Source organism: Gymnoscopelus microlampas, assembly GCF_963454915.1.
Source record: "Gymnoscopelus microlampas genome assembly, chromosome: 7".
NCBI classification, from domain to species: domain Eukaryota; kingdom Metazoa; phylum Chordata; class Actinopteri; order Myctophiformes; family Myctophidae; genus Gymnoscopelus; species Gymnoscopelus microlampas.
The window spans coordinates 27,085,179-27,107,196 of NC_139944.1; the positions used below are offsets into that span (position 1 = coordinate 27,085,179).

The 22,018-nt window shown below is 40.5% G+C and overlaps 1 protein-coding gene across 1 annotated transcript; it reads right to left on the reverse strand.

Annotated features, from left to right (window-relative positions):
* Nucleotides 1–1,555: 1,555 nt before the first annotated feature.
* On the reverse strand, nt 1,556–20,869 carry LOC311049357 (transforming protein RhoA-like). The gene is made up of 5 exons (XM_084062911.1): nt 20,740–20,869; nt 12,697–12,854; nt 7,639–7,759; nt 7,382–7,512; nt 1,556–6,184 (listed from the first exon to the last, which is right to left on the reverse strand). Exons 2-5 carry the CDS (start codon nt 12,850–12,852, stop codon nt 6,014–6,016), a joined length of 579 nt encoding a protein of 192 aa, XP_083919037.1. The 5' UTR covers nt 12,853–12,854; nt 20,740–20,869; the 3' UTR covers nt 1,556–6,013.
* Nucleotides 20,870–22,018: the final 1,149 nt, after the last annotated feature.

Sequence of the window (22,018 nt, forward strand, 5' to 3'; positions counted from 1 at the left end):
CTTTTTTAAAACTCCCTCCCAGGGAACTTGATAAATGTCTTTTAGAAAGGAAGCAAACTAAAGATTCTAAGGCCTGTAGCAACAACTGTCTGTTACCACAGTGGGTAGATGTGGTACTTGACCTACCTTGGTTTCAACATTTTTCACTCATTGGTAACTATCCAAGGAAGTCCAATAATGCAAATGACTTGTCTCAAAAATAGTTTATTAACAATGTGTTCACTATCAAACATTCGCTACAACACATTCTGTTTACAAAGCATTATTACAATGGCTGTAATAAACCTGGAACCTTTATCATTTGAAATACTTGAAAGTTATACAATACAGAATAGAAGCGGTTCCCAAAGAAGACGTGTACAGTATATACTCTGTGTCTGTGTGCGTGCGTGCGTGTGTGTGTATTTGTGGCTAATGTGGTAATCTAGAATGTAGAGACCCACAGTTTATTAACACCTTAGGACATGTTTTGATTTAGCGTTAATGATATGTTCAACACTGACTGGACCCTCTGCTGCTTTAAGGGAATGCTCTCAAGATGCTGTGCTTTAGAGCTGTAATCTTACAGGCTCTGTCACATACTGTAATGCATATTTGATTGCCCTCCTTTAATTTGCCTAGAAATCATTGGCTTTTCAACTTAGCAAGATTCTTGAATCTTGAACATCATGTCACAGGACAATTTACTATGCTTTCATAGTGTGCTCATTGTTGACACTGATGCACATAATCTACAGCTTAAAACACGCTATATCCATAAAGAGGTTACTTGAAGTAATGAGAGTATCACTCTGGTACTTGTTTTTGTATTTTCAAACACTGCCCTGAAAACGTTATCATGTAAGCCATAGGAACATCTAACTCTGGATTATGTTCATCTGTTTGGCCAGTAGAGGGCATCAGACTGTATATTATAAAATGAAATGAATGACTACTTGATTGAACCACATAAATACAGTGACCTAGCCAGCAGCTCTACTTCCTTTGCTGGTATAATGAAATACCATACACTTACAATGCAACATTCATATTGTTGTTAACACATATCACAACATCTACCCTCCTACAGACTAACCACAAGACACAGTAAATACATGTAGAAATGTGGGTAGATGAGCAACAGAAGTGGAATGTATGAAGAGTCTGAGCGAAAGAGGACAGTCACTGGGCCTTTCAAGCATTGTATTCCAAGCCATTATATTTTCAAGTCATGTTCACAATGGGGGTATTCTGATAGGATGCATAACAGCAAAAAATAGGATCAATGAGCTCTGCGATGTCTCCAAAAGCTACTATAGGACAGTTCCGTTTTTAAAACAAAGTTGTAAATGACCTTAAGTGCCATTGACATGACACCTAAAGAAAGTTGTGTTGAGTGAAATAGAAAATAAACAGCAATGAGCTCAATATCAAAATGCAGATTAATCACAGCTCAAATGTACTGTTAGACATCAACAGCACACTTCTGAGCTTTTGACATTAAGACTCCTTCTAAGCTCCTTCTAAGAAAATTGATTTGAGGTGTTCCAGCAAAAGTAAAGACAAAATGGAGTGGTTTTTAAATAGTTAGTTGGTTCCTAAAAACATTTGATATCCTGTGGGGCAAACAGCCCTGAACATGTGATCAAATTAATGAAAAATATTTCTAGTTCAGTCATGTTTTTGGGGGATAATAACACTGTGTGCATGTAACAATGACAGAAGCTCAAGAAACCACATGCACTTTTTGCGTTGTCCAGTCTGACTTGTTCCAGTATTACAGGAATTCATGTGGAATTGATCTTTGCGAAACATGTCTGAAATGTCAGTCTGAACCACATCATCAGGTTGGCATGTAGCAACTATCTGCTCTGTGCCAAAAGGCACATGGGTTGCCAGGAGAGAAGGCACTGGGAGAAAAGCAAACAAAAGACTGGCTTCTCTCAGCGGGGTCTAGATGCCAATAATGTTGCCTGACTACATCTACAGTACATCCTCAGGCCAACTATCTGGACGGTACAGGATTTCTTCGACTGGGCTGAAATGTCCAACAGACCCACAGCTGGCACATTGTCATTGTAGCCCAGGAGGATGAAGTAAGCTTGCTCACTTACTCACCCACAATAACAAGGGACGCTTCATCAAGCCTCTGCCCTTCAAGTAATTACTGCTTCAGCTGTGTCCCTGCTGGTCCGAACAGCCATTGTGCATAGTTAAGTCGTGATGGCATTTGTCTCGAATGGCCAGGAGTCAGGACTAATAAACCCACCTGGATTAACCACTTAAGCTGTATACAATTTATCAAATGACAAATAATCAAAATAGCCGATCTACAAGCTCACAACGTGCAACACGTTGTGAGCATGTAGATGAGCTATTTCCACCTATAATGACATGTCCAAAATATGGTTGTCAGGTTGAAAGTGGTTAAGGACGGTTGTGATGTGTTATGATGTCCAATAATCAGATGGGAGGGGGCATTTCTCAGTTGGCATGATCATGTAGCACTGTAGCAGTGGCAGAGACAGGTAAAAGTCTGTGATATAGCTATCAACAGACATTTGTTATGAACACATGGAAACAGTTGTGGTGCTTTCTGTCCAAAAAGAGACAAGAAACCATTTGCTGTGGGCGCGGCAAGGTGTGAACAGCACAGGAAGCCTTAAGTTATAGCTAGGCTCAGATTTCACAACAACACAGTGTAAAATGAGTACAACAGATGCCCTCCGCTCAATCGTTCTGACAAACACAAGGCTAATGCACAGGGTAGCGTGTGCAAGGAGAACCAAATGAAAACAAAATAGACACTGGCTCTTACAGCCTAACACATGGGTATTCAACATGGGGTCCGTGACCCCTGGCCAGACCCAATGAGGTTAGTCATTGCAGGAGTGCCACCAATAACACACATAAGTTATATAACACACATGAATCCAATATATATCATAGTAAAGAATGTTTTTTTTATATATATTTACACAAAGAATATTTTTTTTATAGATATTTACAGTTACACAACACAAAAGTGGACTACTTGCAATTGTAAAGGCTGTGGCTCCAGAAGTGCTGAATTAACGCTGAACTGTCAGATGTTATGGACTCGATCATGAAAAATGACAATTTTATCAAGAAGAGTGCTTTGCAAACATGTCTCTTTGCAGACAAAACACATGCTGTGTTTAAAAAAAAGGGAAGAGTGGTCTGTTTTTTGCTGTAGGAAAGTGAGGCGTAGAAGGAGCAATTTGCAATCCTGTTTTGAAAATAGCTTTCCAACTTTTCAAAGCCATCAGGCGTAAAAAATTACGTCTATACCGTTGTCTCACTGTTCATCACTGGAGGAAACCACTCGCAGTACCCACTTTCAACAGTGGATGCATTAAAAGCTCTCAACTTAATGATTAACCTTGCAGTCGGTGGTAATGGTGATGGAGGTATGACGGATGCGTGGACATTGTTACATCTACCTAGCTGTGATCATCCTGTCACTCAAGATAAACATAGCACTATAGACTATACCTTCCTCTGCTGCCGGAGAAAGGCTTTTAGTGCATCTGGATTGATTCAGCTCAAGAAGGGGAAAATGATGGCACTCTGGTGGCACAGTGGTAAACATAAAGTGCCTGTCCACCACCAGTCAGGGGGTTTGAATCCACCGTCTATATACAAAGTAAACACAATTGGCCATGTTCTGGGGAGGGAAGCTGGACAGGGAGGGTGATCTTTGTCGCTGTACGTTCTCCTACGGGCTGGGGGCACCTCATTTGAGATGGACAGTACAGTCAGCGCTTTCATTAGGTGGTTTCAGAGAGTTACAGGGTTCTGTAAATGCATTGCGAAAACAATACAGCAATGAGTTAAGAAAATTTACTTTTGAAAAAATGATTACAAAAACGAAACGATAAGGAGCTTAAACCATCCACATAATATCCCTTTTTCCTACTTCAAAACTGTTAACTGTTTGTTTTTTTATCCACCATTCTCTTGTTTGTTTGTTTGTTTGTTTGTTTGTTTGTTTGTTTGTTTGTTTGACCAATGACAGTGAGCATATAACAAAAGGGAGGTCCACACAAAGCTTATTTTAGAACAACTGACACAAATATCAAAAGGGAAACAAACCATCACGTCCCCTTTACTGCTATATATTTGTTGTAGGGATAGATCCATTCACCGCCAATGTCCGCCATAATACCGAGCAGTCGTCTGTGTCTTCTAAATACTGCCGAAGGTGTGCTTAAACGTTTACTCCAGTGATGTCACTAAGGTACAATCGCTGAATGTGAAAACTACAACCCTTCCTTTTTTAACCCCTACCCTTGGTAACCGCAACATTGTCCATGTTTGCAGTGTGTTCATGGTAAAATAAGTCAAGTTTGATTCACTTTTACAGTCTCAAAGGGCTTAATAGAATAGTGTTCTTGACTTCAGAAAATATGAATCAGGTAATGGTAGTAAGTCACGCATAATACATCATGAGAATTGTAGGAACAGAACACTAAAATAATGGCCAAAAGGGGGGATTTTGTTCTGTCAACATGGGTTTATCCAAATGTTTCTATAGACTATGTTAACCTTTAACAATGAACTGAAATGCATGCACATCAACAGCATGAGTGTTTTCATTTAAATATGAGGTGTAAGCTATCACAGTGATTCTCTGTAGCTTCTGTCAGGCTAAATCTGGGCCTTTTCTTTCAGTAACTCCATACAGTATCTTGTTAAAATGACTGATCACCACCAGTACGCTGCATGCTTGCTAGATCAGCAACGTGTAACTCAGCTTCCAAATGCTTAGCCTTTTTAGGAACTTCCCCAGACTTCCACCAGCCCAAATGTACTGCCAAATCTGCCTTAATAAAGTGTCCTGGCTCAGCCAGCATGGGGTTCTTGTGTTTAGGCTCCATGATTTATGTTGAAACGTCTGCTCAACAAAACTACACCGATAATGCTAGGCTAGTAGAGAACAGAAAACCAAGCAGACCCCCTCTTTCCACAGCTGCACAATCGGTACATAAATAACTAACTCAGCCCTGATGTGTGTACTTATGCACTAAAACCCCACTTGCAATGGGAAAAGCTGACTGGCCTAACTAAATTATATGTAGAGACAATTGATTCTTGTGTGTTGTCCCCATGAACCACACACAAGAAGAACAAACCAGCTAAGACAAAAACTCAGAAAGCCCTCATAATCAGGAACCACTGTATCTAACAGGAAATGGCAAATGTTACAGCCAGACTGACAACCAAAATGACAAAAGCTACCTAGTTACAATCATCCCCTCATGAATAGCACTTACTCTGTTTGTAACATATCAAACGTGAGCAGAACTCAGACCAGTAGTCCAAACTAATGTGACACATTTCAGTTAAACACAGGTCTTTTAAAAGAAGGCTGATGCACACCTCAAACTTTAGTGACAGGTGTGTAGGACAACCAGGAAGGTCCAAATGTTCAGACAGGGATCTATGATATCAAATCAAAGAAAAAGGTCCCGCACACTGTCTGGAACTTGCAAAAAGGATGCTCTTTATCAAATCAACGTTTCGGTTGTTAGACCTTCATCAGGACAAACATCTTTGATTTGATATCATAGATCCCTTTAAGAACACTGGTCTAAAAAGACATGTTCCCAGTTGTTAAGACCACACAGTCAAGGCAGGGAGTTCATTTTGGGAAAGCAAAAGAAGAATAAAAAAACATGTCAATAGAGTCAATAGTGTTGCTAGTGCAAAAAACCCACAAACAGCAAAACAAAGAACTGAGATATCAGGCTACCTCAGTGAGTGAGACCCCAAACTGGCCTCTTACATACATATACATTATGTTGGTTAAGCTGGGTGGAAAATCAGCCAGAGGGGGAGCCAGAGGGACATGAAGCATTGACCAGGCCCAAAGGCCGTCGCAGCGTAAAATGTGAGATACAGTACGAAGATGCCGTTTGGTGAAAGGTCAGTCCTTTTCGCGTAGGTTACTTTTTTCCTTTCTGTTGGTCAGCTGCTATCGAGGAGACTGGCTTGACCATTGGCTAGCCTCTCACAACAGCAGGCAGCCCTTCCTCTTTTGTCTTCGGACCTGCAGTGCTGCCCTGGTGGCCATCTCAAACACGTCCCGGACACCATCTTTGGTTTTGGCGGAGCACTCCAAGTAGCCAAAGGCACCAATCCGATTGGCCATGTCTCTGCCCTCCTCTGGCTTAACAGGCTCCTGAACAGATACCATGACATAAGACAGAGATAAAACATGACTCAATATGATATTGTCATAAAACCTGATGAACATTCACTTGGATGTGATTTTTTCATATACAATATGTATTTGTCCTAAAATAAATACATAAAATCTACCATCTACACAAGATGTTGGACCCTGAATACACAGAGGCTTGACAATAACACAACTATAGTACTATACTCATCTGCAATATAGCATGAACATGTTAAATGAACAACAATGTCAGCCTGAACATGTAAATCCTAAACAGCTGAAATGATGACTTTAGGCTACTCTTTGTCACACATTTCCTGGTGTGCAGAGAAAGAAAAAGCTGACAGCGGGCTCTGAGAGGGTCAGAGGGCATGCTCAATATTATTCCTACTAGCTGAACGTGGAGACAGACAGAATAGGTGACAGTGGCATGTTCTGCTATTCTATGAAAGAGACAGAGCAACATGATAGGGACATTCTATGACATTCTCTGACTGAATGGGCAGTTAGTGTTACAGTGTTTGTGGGTGGTGTGGACATGTTCCCTAGAGCCAGCCATATTATATAAGTTACATAGCCAGGAAAGGAGAATCGTTTTTCAAAATCATCTCCATATACTGTATGGGTCTTAATCGCGACTGGCGTTTGTACCGCTAGTTTGAGCAAGACCCGGTAAGGATTGGCCAGTAGTCTCTGTGATTGACAGTTCTGCCTCGTTGAACTTCTTCATAGCATTTTTGCAACTATGTCTCAACCTAACCTTATTCCTAACCCTAACCTCGGTACAATTATGCCTAAACCTAACCTTATTCCTAACCTTAACCTCAGTAAAATTATGCCTAAACCTAACCTTATTCCTAACCTTAACCAGTAGAATAATGCCTAGACCTAACCTTATTTGTCCACAAAAAGTAGTGTTGAATCGTGGAAAATCTGATGAGTGACTGGGGGCGTGGGCAAGTTGATCAAACTAGCGGTTTTAACGCTACTTGCGTCCTCATCAATTAATGCTCACTAAGGTGCCGTTTCTGTGTACGTACTTTCTGTGTACGGTATAGACTCAAAATTGTGCCTAACGACATAATTGCTGTTAAAAGGGGAAAGGAGGACAGGCCTCAGAGTTGTATTTTCTTTTTAAAAAAGCGTCAATATAATCAATATAATATTGATATAGTGCCAAGCCCCTAGTTTGCGTACCTGCTTCATCTTTGCCAGTTCTCTCCTTGTGTGCTCGTCATTCCTCAGGTCCTTCTTGTTACCCACCAGGATGGCTGGAACAGTGGGACAGAAGTGTCTCACCTCGGGCGTCCACTTCTCAGGGATGTTTTCTGAGAGATGAAAATGCAATGAACGCACCCATATGAACTGGACAGGTTCACGTTAAAATCCTCAGCAAAAGGGTCCTTTCTTTGAGTACAGGTATCAAAGGATAGAATGTGTCACTTGTCCCTTACCTAAACTGTCAGGGCTGTCAATAGAGAAACACATGAGGATAACATCTGTGTCTGGGTAGGAGAGAGGCCTCAACCTGTCATAGTCCTCTTGGCCTGCGGTATCCCACAGTGCCAACTCCACCTGGAACAAATCCAACCAATACAGGGTATAAATGTAACCCATGTGATTAGGAAGCAGGCATAATGAATGAACAGACCTTTCATTCCGTGCATGTTATTCCTCACCCTTGGCAAAATGGTGGATATGACACACTTACATGAAGTATGTATATTTGATAATTGTTTTTTGATATTTGATATTTTTAGAAGCTTGCACAAAATAATTCACCCACTCTTTTAACCATGTACATTTATGATATGACAATGAAGTGAAATTGAAGTTGAATATCTATTGTTCCTATTAACTTGCAATGATGCAAAACAAAAATCTAACATTATTGCTGTTATGCAATTGATTAGTAATTGTTTCCTGTGCACCTGCCAAAAGACCACAGCAAAAAAAGAAATGAAAAAAAAATAAAAATATGGGCACTTATCCACACTGGATGAAGATTATAATTGCCCATTGTTTCCATTACATAAACAAATAATCAGCATCTCTCAGCTCAGTTGATAATAACGCAGTTTATTCCCCCACAGTGAGTGCTGAGACTCATTCCTCATTCCATGACTATTATTGACTATTATCTTTTACAGTGGACATACTTTTTGGAACACCAGTGCTAGAACTATATTTTCTTTAAGGGCAATTAAATAAGCACCAGAATACTGAAACATAGTTATACTGTATGGACAGCAAGTGTGAATAGTACTAACATCACTACAATTGAGCTGTGTTCCACCCATATGTTTGGAGATGCTAGGTTATATGAGGATGGAATCAAAACATCGCTTCCCAAACACACGTTTGTTGGGTCCTAAAGTGTTTTTGAGTGTCATAAAGCTAGTGGAGATTGATGTGTATGTATGTGTCGGTCTGTATGTAGCTTAATTAGATAACTTGTTCGCAATAATCCTTGTAGCAAAGGATTAAATGAAATCTAATGAGAGCAGGGTAAACAAAAGCAGGAAAAGAGAATGAGGTGGAACATAATACTTTCTTTTCCTTGCCCTTCTCGAACCACCTGCATCTCTGAACAAACAGACACATCTAATAGCATCTTATCTGGAAACGAGCATGAGGACCGACCTTATATAATCAATCCCTAGTTGATTCATTTATCATGTTCGGGAAATGGGTATATTAGAGAGCATCACACCGGATACCTCCTGTTCCTAAGGAAGTGCAAACTGCAGCATTGTAGCCACTGTAGTTAAAGTACCATACTGGTGCTCTGTAATGTTTAGCTCATTGACTCATGGTATACTTTACTGCCCACATTCCCAAGGCAAAGCAAGTTTATTTGTATAGCACAATAACAAGACCTTTCAAAGTGCTTTACACAAAACATTAAGAGACATTAAGACACAGATCATTAAGACGAAATGAAAGAAACACATTATAAAAGGCAAAGTTAAAATAAAACAATAAGATAAGAGAATACAATTACAGTGAAGAAGAAATGATTAACCACAAATCTCAGTAAAAGGCAGCAGCAAACAGAAAGGCCTTTAGCTTTAAAATCACTTGAGTTGTAGCAGACATGCAGTTTACTGGAAGTTTGTTCCACATATGTGCTGCATAAAAACTGAATGCTGCTTCTCCAGATTTATTTCTGGCAAAGGGTTCAGAAAGCAGACGACCTGAGAAGTCTGGATGATTCATGATGTATCACAAGACCATCAATTTATTTTGGCCCTAAACCATTAAATGCTTTTGCTTTATAAACCAACTACTGAAATCAATTCGTTCACGGACTGGAAGCCAATATAAAGATTTGAGAACTGGAATTTGTATGATCCACTTCTTGGTATTAGTAAGGACTCAAGCAGCAGCATTCTGAATCAACTGCAGCTGTCTTTTTAGGGAGACCTGCGCCATTACAGTAGTCAAGTCTACTGAAGATGAATGCATGGACAAGTCTTTCCAAATCCTGCTGAGACATAAGTCTTTTAACACATTAAGACCTGGAAAGCCTATATACGTTGTGATACCTTTAAATCCGGGAAAGAATCTGTGTCATTTTAGTTGTTACTATATATCGTTGGTGTCTGGCAGAAACCTCTCATCTCCATTGTCTAACTTTTTGTGTTTTTTTCGGAAATGAATGCCGTACTTGATCATACTACAGCGTCTTACAAAAGTATTAAAAGTAGCAGATCCGCAAGCTCGAAACGCGACACATTTTGAGCTTGTACTGCTACTTTTGCTATTTTTGAATTTGAATCCTGAAAAGTATCAGTTTTAGACATTTCCACCCTATGTATATAACAAATCTGGTTAGGATTTAGACGTTTTTTTTAGAATCGGCCTCAGGTCTAAATGAGGTCATCCTTGATATATTCTTGGTGATAAAATGCTGACTTTGTAACTGTGTTAATGTGGCTGTTGAATTTCGGGTCTGATATGACTACACCAAGATTACTGACAAGGGTTGTCTTGTGATTTTTGACATTACTGATTGGACTCACTGAACACTGATATGTAGGCTAATTGGCCCCGAAAACAATTACATTGTCTGTTTACTTGACCACCATTGATATGGGTATGTACATTTGGAGCCTTGGGGAACTGTGTGTTTGTTTGCTTAGATGTGTAATTATACGTAAAGACACAATTAGCCCCTGTCCTTAAAGTATGATTCAAACCAATTTAGTATTGTGCCAGAAAGTCCCACCCAGTTTTCTAGTAATACATTGTGGTCGACCATATCCATGCAGCACTGAGATCTACTAATCTACTAAAGACTGGAATTCTGCCACTATCTATATTTAAGTGGATGTCATTGAAGACCTTAACAAGAGCAATCAGTGCTGTGGTGTGGTCGAAACCTAGACAGGAAGTCAAGACATCAAAGCATGGTGGCTTTTTTCTTCTCTTGAGTATAGAGACATGAAACGTGCTTGCGATAGGTAATCAACACTGTGGGCATTATTCTTTCTAAAATATACATTATTGCTGAATTTATGCAATCAAAAGCACAAATTGATTGTCTAGCCAAAAAGAGTCCATGCAGTAATCATTGATTTACGAATTAATTTCAAACATCTATGACTTTTTAACACCAAAAGACAGATGGTTTTAAGGTGGTTTATCACTGAAATTAAACTCTGGCAATGATTCCACATCACATGTCAGCATGCTTTGTAAAATGTCCAACAACAGTAAGGTAGAGTATACCGTTAGTCATAGTCAGTGGGCTAAACGTGCCAGACCACCATTATGGTCCTTTAAAGTGACTCACAGTGTACAGACATCTTGAGGGAAAAAAAGTTTAGCAGGGCTGGAAGAGAATGACAATGCAGTAGATCATGGTATTCCCACAGAGCACAAGTATTAGTCAACGTTCCCAAAAATAGAGGGATGCAGAGGCAGTGTGGTGGAGGCGAGGCAGTTCTCCTCTCTTGGCATGAGCAATGGGAGCAGTTGTGTTCCCTCTGGACTTACTGTAAACTTACTGACGCTTGGAAGGAAAAGAGCAACAGATAGAGAAACCAAAACAAAACTTAAAATAACAGAGCTATTTTTAGAAGCTGCCCAACCTAATGAAGGGGAGAGATAGAGAACGCCTTTTCTCCCAGAGAGGGAAAAAAACATTCAAATTATTGTATACTGAGATCACAAATGTAATCCAGCTGCATCTTATGATGGGTGGGTAATTCTGAGGGGGGCTGCAGTCTCCCCAGTGAACTTGGAAAAGGGGCCTGCGATGGGAGCCTCTTATCTCCCACCACAATCATCCCCCCCATCTAGACCGAGGTCCAAGCATAGATCTCTAAGTTTGTATTTCCTGTCCAGAACACAACGGTTGACCCCTTTTAGCCCCCACTACCCACCAGCACCCTTCTGACTTCTCCAGTGCAGGAAATGAGAGGCGTTTATCGGGCGGGGGCGGGACAGCCTTGGGGAGGTGAGGGTGGGGAGGGGGAGTTATTGTCGATAGACATCCCTGTTCTGCTGTCTGAACAGGAAGCCAGAGAGCAGAGTAATTTCCTGTTTTTGCCCAAGTGGTGGTGATCCTGCAGTGGTGGTCAGTGCGAGAGAACAAAGCCCATTGACATAACAGGCCATCTGTTGGCTTGGACAGCATGGGCCCCCACTGACCGGCTCACCATGACTCAGACAGATCCGAAGCAAGATGTCATACAGTGTGACATAACACACATACAAATTCATAAACATAGGCATGATTTGTGTCCAGACACTTGTCAGAGCTGATTCTAGAGGTTTTTTACCAGGTGCTCTGGAAGAGCGCCTGAGTCTACAGAGAGACTGAGACATCATCATCCCCGACACCTAAGTGACACCTATTCATCATTGGCTGTCCTGGCTGTCCTTCACTCCTTTAAGCCAATGGGGACACTTCCCCCGGGGAGATGGCCCGTCCTCCGCAGTAACCGCCCTCCGCTCCCCTCATTCACACAGACAGTGCAAGATGCACTGCAGCGCAGCCTTAGGTGAACGTCTTTTTACCCCCGGTCTCAGTAGCGGGGGGCGGAGGCGGGGATGGGGAGACGTGCATTATTCAAGTCATTTCTTTCTTGTTTTTTAGTTTTTAGTTTTTAACTACTTTGACATCACTATATTCCGGCTATTCAATTCACTCAATTACATTTTGGGTACATCATTTATAACAATATAGCCCAACTGATGCCAAAGTTTTTGGGTCCGATGTCGATTTTTTTTAAGTTTTAAAAAAAGGTCTGAAAAACACGTTAACTGAACTTAATTTCATTTAACCACTTAAAAGGTCCAAACATGTTAAAAAAATAGGTGCTGCATCGCAAGCTGCTATTTTTGAAACTTTCGCCTGTTTAAATCCAGACACTGCATAATTGCTGATACAGATGTTGTAAGGAATTTTCAAATAATGCCAGATATATCGACCATATATATCTATTTGCATTACAACAATCTGTGCACAGTATTATTGTAATTATTTCTTGTCCCGCACAAACCTGTTTTCCGTCGACCTCGATATCAGCGATGTAGTTCTCAAACACGGTAGGCACATAGACCTCTGGGAACTGGTCTTTACTGAAAACGATGAGAAGACAGGTTTTCCCACATGCTCCATCCCCCACGATCACCAGCTTCTTCCGAATGGCTGCCATCTCTGCGGGGAAACGGAGAACTTTTTACAAGTCGTTGAACCTTTGATTTAAATTAGCAGGGATTAACAGACTAATGCAGTCCCAAAACAAACAATCAGAGCACAACTTCGCAATTTCTCTTATTCTTATTGTTTCTTCTTTTCAATAGCCTGAAATCAGTTTGTAGTTGTACTGGTGACAGACACCCAAAGAATGATAGAGAGAGACAAGCTCTGGAGCTTATTTCCTTTATATGGAGCGACAAAGAGAAAGGCTGAACTGCTGTGGCACAAAAGACATCAAGTCATCTTCTATCCAACTCTGCCCTATTTGTTTCAAACTCTTGCAGTGCATGGAGAGGAAAGGTGTCCGGGAAATTGGAACAGCTGTTGGTTGTTGGAAACTGTGGTTTCCTAAAGCAAAACAAACAGTGTTCTGCTCTCTATAATGTATGTGCTCTGCTGCTCTCTCAAGTGGCCTCATTTCTATGCTGATGAATTAACATTAACATTTATGAAAAGAAAAGGAAGGAAGAAGGAAGGAAGGAAATTACAACATGTTTCACATTTATGCAGGTTATCAATAAAGATGATCAGATTAAAGTGAATATCCATTATCCCAGAGAGATGCCTACATGACAATCCAGAGAAAAGGGGCCGGGTTGTGTACTATGCATGGCCTGTGGGCATGTTGAACGTGTGCATGTGCATGTGCATGTGCATGTGCATGTGCATGTGCATGTGCATGTGCATGTGCATGTGCATGTGCATGTGCATGTGCATGTGCATGTGCATGTGCATGTGCAAGAGAGAGAGATAATATAAATAAGTAATATAAAATACTATATTTACACACTAAACGGAAGCACTTTTGTTACAGTACAGAAAAATACTCTGACGTGGTGCGTTAAGTTTCTTCGGTTGAAAGTATTGTTTGCAAGCGACACAGCCCTAAGACAAAGTATAACTTAACTATTAGTAGCGCCGTGAACTGATGGATGAGGTAGAGAGCTGGGTCGTGGGAGCAGCTGTGCACAGTGTCATTTGGCTCCCCACCTCATCCACTTTCTACCAGACAGCCTTGACAGCAATACCCTTCACTGGAGCACCCGCTTATCAGAGGAAATTCATCTTCTCTGTGCTGCTGGCAAAACTTTCACATCATTCTGCCGCTGCCCCCAACTCCACTTCAGCTAGTATGCAAATAGCAACTCTGAAACATTGTCTTGAATACTAATAGTAAAACAGATGCTTTACATTGAGTTGAACCTAGAGATAGATTGGTCCCATTTAAGATCCACCTTGGTTGCCATAGGATACTAGATAGTGTGAGAACATACTGTACGTACACAAACACATAGATGGATCATCATGTTAAAGGGTTAGTTTGGATTGGATCGGATTTTTACTATTTTTTGTGTCAAGTATCACTGCGCCGCCGCAGCCTACCCTCACAACAAGGTGCGCTGCAGTCAGCTGATCAGCTGTTTCAAACGAGAACGTGGGTTCAACGCGGACGGTGCTTGAAAACACTTCCTTTTAGATTAGTTTAGGCTTAGACATTTTGAAATGACATAAAACTTCTTGGCGATCGTCAAGAAATAGTCAAATGTCTTTCAAAGAACATACGGGGTCTGATCCACCTCACTACCTAGGGAGGAAAGCCAAGACTCCCCTGGTATTGTGTGTAAAACAGTGTAAAAACTGTAATACAAAGTGACATGATGACTCTAACGCCGAACAAGCGGGAGACATAACTGCCCTGGCCCCAGAAGCTTATCCTGTGAAACAAAACAATCCACTTCCTGTCCAGTGGAGCCTAGGAGGTACTTTTGGCTACAGTTCTGTTTGAACAGGCCTCTGCAGTGCCTGGGTAAGAAGAGGGCTGCCAAAGACCACGTGCACACACATGTTCTTACACACACATCCATGCATGTGCATAATGTTGATCTGCTATTTTGGTGCTCAACACATGGCACGCAACTAAGGATAACTCAGGTTATTCAAAAATATTCAAGATACTTTAGACTAGATACTAATAAATAGACATTTATTGATCCCTGAGTTGAATATCAATAGGAGTAGAACAATTAAATAAAGATACAAATAAGGAAATAAGTAGGCTCAAGCCATCTGCACTTGGACTGATTGGGTTAGCGTAATGAAAAAGAAATCAATGAATATGAATATAATATAGATGTAGGTAAAATGTAAAGTAATGATACATCTTTTGTCAATAAATGGATGTATATGTACAGCCAGACTATTGACAGTGTGTGGATATGAGGTTGGTACAGTGTCAGCCAGCAACACTAAACTTATATAGGTGCTTTACATTCCAGTAGTCCACATGCAAATGTGAGTCCTAATGCCTGAGTCATTGATCTAGTCATGAACCCAAGAACAGAGCAGAATATATATGGAGGCTTTATGTAGTCTGACGGGGCACAAAGGACTGACCAAGTCTCTCTGTCTTGTACCAGCCGATGATAAGTCTGTGGCTGAAGGAGTTTCTCAACCCTGCTACAGTAGCTCATTGTAGAGGGGGCAGCCGATAGCGATACCCACGTTTTTCGCTTGTTTTCACCGTTATCATCCCATAGCTATGGTCAGTAGGTCCCTACAGGTCTACCAGGAGGCTCTGGTAGGCCGTTATCAGCCACTCCTTTGGATGATTCAATGTTAACGCATGTACTGTCACGTGACCCAAGTCCCGGAAAAGACGCGCAGTGATTGGCCAGTAGTCACTTTGATTGGCAGTTGTGCCGAACGCTCACCCCAAAACATGATTTACGATTCTGTCGATATCGGGAGATTCGGGACATAACTCGGACGGCGCTGAGTCTGAATTGTTCTAATATGCTCTCTGTAAGGAACATTTTCTTTCAATTCTTCCATTTAACCACTATAATAAGTTGAAATAACACCCTTTAAGGGTAGGAAAATGTCTAAATCAACTAGTTGCCATTTTCGCTGATTAACAGCATTATGTCATAATGTTATGTTTCCATTATAACGTGACTGAACCCATGTTAGCAGCACAGAATTAGTGAAAACATACTAGCAGATATGCTAGATTGTAGATTCCCATCAAAACTATCTAGTTAGATTGTCAATTCACCATAGCTCATTCTTAGATGTCAGCGTACGCCTATTGAATTGTGACAAGCTGTAACATTGTAAAAGTAAGTAATAGCTTTGTGATGTCTAGAGAAGTTATGAATATTGAAGAACACTGTAACTGTGATTCATGCAGTAAGAGAATTACAATCAGCCCTACAGTATATGCCTTTCGGCAACAGCCCTATGCAATAGCCGATCTACAAGCTCACAATGCGACTGGCGATACATGGGGAAACAAAAAACACCACTACATCCTATCGTCTATTTGTGCAAATCCCCCCCCCCCCCCCCCCCCGCCCCCAATATTTCCCTCTCCCTCGTGGGTCTTTAGGGGCCAGCCAGAGTTATGCAACAAGCTGAGCGAGCAGACTTATTGCAGAGACCAGAGTGACCCTGGCCTAAGGGGGGTAGGGCTTAACGTCTTCAGATCTACAGTATGCAGACTAAACAAAGCAGTCGTGGAGCACAATTGAAGATGGTAAGCACAAGTTCAAGGATAAACATCTCTAAAGAGAAGAGACTGGCATCTTTTGTCCTTCAGATGAGGAGCAAAAAGTGGATTGAAGTCTTGCAAATTGGGGAAAATATTATGGGAAAAGTCCAACAATTTTTTTGTTTTCCCAGCAGACTGCCCAGTGATGCACTTCTTGTTTTCTTTTCTTGTTATGCTTTGTGCGGGTCAGCCGATAACAACCGCTATTTCCTGAGTTTGAGGTGTTTACGATTGTGTGGATGTATGGACCTACTCAGTAAATTTCCCAATGCTTAGTAACTGACAGGAACAAAGTGAATAAAAACAAGGCTGGGTTTTGTCCCAGTTTTGTCACGGTGGCAATGTAATTCAATTCACAAAGAAAAGAGATGTATAATGATATAATACAAAACACAACTAACATTCACTAGACTATGAAAATATTTCACTCATGGCTGTGATTTTTCAGGGTGTCTCTCTGGAATTTGGGATTTTGAGACCAATCTCCCCACTTTGTTTCTCTGGTCATTTACCAGCAGAAAATAGAATTGAGCAAAGCATTAGATTGGGGGAGCTGCCAAGGCACACTGGAATTTATTTCACCTCTTTGTGCCAATCTGAGAAATGGGCCAAAGTTCACAAAGTGGCAAAATCCATGGCTGTAGAGTAGAGAGCAGGCAGTTGGGAGTCAGGTTGTCTTGACCCATTAAGACTGGGAACGCATCTCTGTCATTTTAGATTTATTGTAGATCTGCTATCAAAAATAAATCTTAAAATGACACAGATGTGTTCCCGGTCTAAATGGATTAAATCATCACCATACTCAGGCATAAAACAAAAGGTATCATACTATGAAGAATGCCTCCAACACTATCCTCGACATCGATTTGGCAAGGAACTGCTGTATGTATGTATGTGTGCCGCTGAATATTTTTGGGGATTACTTTTAGTGCTTTGAGTAGATTTCTCACAAGACATTTCTGACTATCAATAATTAGGATATGATGATCAAACAGTTAAGAGGCATTTGTTGTTCATTTCACTCAGCTAGAACAGCCCAATAAGTGCAGACAATTGTATCATTACTGTAATGCAGCCTTTAACCACATGAACCCTAGTCCCCGTATTCAGCTAAAATAGCCGATCACAATGCGTCGCGTTGCACGGACCAAGTATAGACCCCTGGGCCCTGGGGAACACGATCAACAATGTAGGCCTACAGGATTTAAATGGTGAGCAACATTCAAGCTATAACATATTAGTCTAACAAAAATCATCATTAATATACAACAGTGCATGGCACAAAAAGAAAATGTGTCTAGTTGTCTACACACATTCACCTTGGTGGAGTGCTTTAAAAGTGACTACGTGTTAAAGCAATTATAGCCAACAGTATATGCCTATATACTGTATCAGTTTGTTTTTTAACGTTTCGACCACTGTCGGTCTTCATCAGGTCCTGATTCAAGACCAGATGAAGACCGACAGTGGTCGAAACGTTGCCTAAATAAAAACCAAACTCTTCCATTGGGAGCTCAATCGGTGTGCAGATTTCCCTTCTTTTTCCTATGTACGTATTGTTGTCCAGCACTTACTATTTTGGATGTGCGTGCTCACCCCTCGTTCCTATATATACTGTATCACACAGTATTCCATTGATCAGCCATAAGTGCTGTGCTATGGCTGGGTGTCAAATGGTCATATGTGCTCAATTCTTTATTCTATTTTTGGATCCAGTCTAATTGTCATAATGACAAGACAAGGCCTATATTCATTCACACCTTCCTTCGGGGAAGCCGTAGCCTGGAAACCAGACGAATCTGCCATTGCAAAACAAAATTGCCATATTAGTCTGGCCATGCCAGGCTAGGGAAGCCAAAACGTACAAAACATTTAAAGGCGGGACAGTGGTGCTGGTTTCAGTCTATTACAGTAGAGCGCTCAACAAGAGTCTGTCAGCTGGTCCCAGGCTCCAGCCCAGTACAATATGACCCCAGTGGGGTCATATTTATACTTCTAATCCACTACATCTCAGAGGCAAATATTGTACTTTTACTCCACTACAGTTATTTGAAAACTTTAGTTGCTAGTTACTTTGCAGATATAAATTATTATATTACAAAACATACATTAACCACTTCAGCCCTATTTTATCCATAGGCTAATTGAAAATAGCAGATCTACAAGCTCAAAACGCGTCGCAAGCTTGTAGAGCTGCTATTTTCAAACATTTTAGCACTTTTACTTTTGATGCCAATACTTTTGTACTTTTACTTAAGTAAAATATCTAAGTACTTCTTCCACCACTGTATGACTCTGAAAGTCACACACTGTCTGAAGAAGCTCATGACTCACAGACTGTCAGGTTATAAGCAGTGTGGCACCACTCCTGCAGAGATAACAGCAACAACTCTAAACTGAAGTCTCGCTATTGAAACTTAATATCAGAATACTTTTAAACTACCATTATGACTATTATTGTTATTATCAGTGGTGTAAAGTAACTAAGTACATTTACTCAAGTACTGTACTTAAGTACACTTTTGAGGTATTTTTTACTTTAGTGGAGTATTTCCAATTTTCAGTACTTTTACTTCCACTCCACTACATCTCAGAGGCAAATATTGTTATTTTGTAGACTTTGATCATTATTACAAAACATACATTAACCACTTCAGCCCTATATACATTTCGGCCATTTGAAAATAGACGATCTACAGGCTCACAATGCGTTGTGATGCGATGCACTATGAACTTGTAGATCTGCTATTTTCAATGTTCTTAAAAACATTATACTTTGAAAACTTGTGAAATGGGACCTTCATGCATAATGAGTACTTTCTACTTTTGGTACTTTTAGTACATTTTGATACCAATACTTTTTTTTTACTCAAGTCAATTTTGAATTCCGTTGTTTCTACAATGCAGTATTGATACTTTTACTTAAGTAGCCTAAGTGAGTTTCTTCCACCACCGCCTGAAAGTCACACACTGTCTGGAGGAGTCACTGGAAGAACCTCATGACTCACAGACTGTCAGGTTAGAAGCAGTGTGTGTGGTTCTACTCCTACAAAGATAACTCCTTCCCAGTTCCCACCTCAGCAACAGCCCTAAACTGAAGTCTACTTCAAACTTATCAGAATAATTTTTTACTATAGATATGAAACGTAGCCTACTGCAGGGGTCTTCTACCTTTTCAGGCCAAGGACCCCCTAGCTGAGACAAGCAGGGACCCCCTCTATATTGTATAAAATTGTGTTTCAGATTAAACTTTTTTTGTTTACTTGGTCTGCTCACACCTATACCTCTTTGCCAAAAATAGCCGATCTACAAGCTCACAACGCCTTGCAGCGCGAGGCGTTGTGAGCTTGTAGATCTGCTATTTTTGGCTAAAGTTCACCTCAGAAAAGGGATGGGGGTTCAATTGGTTAAGGTAAAAAAAAGAAAATCATATCACACAAAGATTTGGCGGACCCCCTGTAGTAACTCTGAGGACCCCCTAGGGGTCCCGGACCCCTGTTGAAGACCCCTGGCCTACTGTATGCCTTTTGGCAGAACATCTATTATTATTATTATTATTTATTGCTTTCATTCACCTGTCTTACTGCATAGAATCTATAATCTAGAATACCCTCTTTCCTAGGAACTGGTCTGGCATATAGATATGGCACATTTCAGAATTTTACTACTCGATAGGAAGAGCTCTCAGACTGTAGGGCTACCTCAGTAGTCTACTTCACATGGAAAGTAGGTGGTGGAACAAGTAGCCTACTCACATTTTTGACTTAATAAAAATACTGCCGTGTAGAAATACTAGTTTATGTAAAAGTCCGGTAATCAAAATGTACTTGAGTAAAAGCACAAAAGTATTGGCATCAAAACGTACATGTAGTACCAAAAGTAAAAGTAGTCAATGTGCAGAATGGCCCATTTCACAAGTTCAAGATGTATTAAAAAACGAGATCGACTATTTTCGAAGTAGTTAATGTATGTTTGTGGTAATAATCTAAATCTGCAAAGTAAGTAACTGAAGTTGTCAAATAATTGTAGCTGAGTAAAAAGTACAACATTTGCCTCTGAGATAGCCTAGTGGAGTAGAATCCTACTTGATTAAATGTACTTAGGATATATATCTATATAGAAACCATGCAAACTAGAGCAACACTGTAGCCAGTAAATACAATAGTAAACTTAAAGAAGAATTAATTACCACCAATAGCCCATAATTGGGCAATAATTAGACATTTAGAAACTGACATTCACCGCAAGTTCTGCGTACAATACTTGGATAATGAATAGTCACTTTTTAATTACCTTTAGTCAGCCAGCAGAGTTGATGTTATATTCTTCTTATTGACCACTTGCTGCAGTTACTTTCCAAACAGACAGACAGAGCGTGTAGTGCTTCTGGCTGCTGAGATATGGACAGTGTTGCCAGGTTTGCGAGAGAAACAAGCAACCAGGTCCAAGAAAATTAGCCCAAAAGAAGAAACTAAGCTACACCCCTTTAAACAAGCTAACAAGCTTGTGGGCTTGTTTAAAGGGATGTAGATCTGCTATTTTCAAAAAATATCGAGAGACAGCGGGAAATATCTTGAAGAAAATGTGAAAAATGTGGAATATGTTTGAAATACTTAACAACCCAAATCTTGTATGGGGGGTCCCTAAACAAATACATATTAATGTGGGGGTCCTTGACATGAAAATGTTTGAGAACCGCTTTTAAACAACATTAGGAAGCAAGCCCAAAACTATATTTACAAGCAACTTTACAGAAAAACAAGCCTCCCTCGAACTGTTTACTGTACATATTTTTAGATTTTCTTACTTTCTTTACTAACTACTTTTCTAACTGTTTATATGATGTCCTGCATAGTAGTGATATCTGTCTGTCATTTAATGTCTCCATGAATTGAGTATGTGAGGATCCCATTTGAAACAAGCCATTGCGGCTTTCCTGGGCAATCCATTTCAGTTGACCTTTAATTGTAAAACTGTACTTCCATGTACTTTTGCTCTGCAAACTTCTGAATAAAGTATTCAATCCAAAAAGTCGCTTATAATAAGTGGACATGGCAACGCTGTTGCTGAGATGCGGAGCAACTGAATCATTGAGGCCCCCACCGGGCCAACAAACTAGCCAATCACACAGCACCAAGATCCCTCCGGGCAATGGGACCACTCGTGTCCCCTCCCTTCTTGTGTCAAAGATGACGTCATCCACACCAGGCCAGGTAGAAATTAGAATGATTGATTTGATTTGATTAATATAGCCTACTTTATTTGTCCTCTGCATTTAATCAATCCTAAGGTAGTGGTTCTCAAACTTTTTCATGTCAAAGACTCCCAAACTGAAATGTATTTGGCTGTGAACCCCCATAATAAAAGATTTGTGTTACAAAATATATATTTAAAAAATAGCAGATCTACAAACTCACAACACACTGCAATGCCACACGTTGTGGGCTTGTCCCTGGACCCCACTTTGAGAACCATTTCCGTAAATAAGCTATTAGTGAGCAGACACAGTGCAGAGTTCGAGGACCAACTCCAGTTGTAATGCCAGTAGGCTACCTTGGTCAAGGGTAGGACT

Bases quoted from the DNA above. Each gene is read 5' to 3' on its own strand.
- LOC311049357 (XM_084062911.1), bottom strand. From the start codon at position 12,852: ATGGCAGCCATTCGGAAGAAGCTGGTGATCGTGGGGGATGGAGCATGT. The intron at 7,760-12,696 runs GTTTGTGCGGGA...GATTTGTTCCAG, and splicing joins TCGAGGTCGACGGAAAACAG to GTGGAGTTGGCACTGTGGGA. The intron at 7,513-7,638 runs GTAAGGGACAAG...TTCATCTCTCAG, and splicing joins TGACAGCCCTGACAGTTTAG to AAAACATCCCTGAGAAGTGG.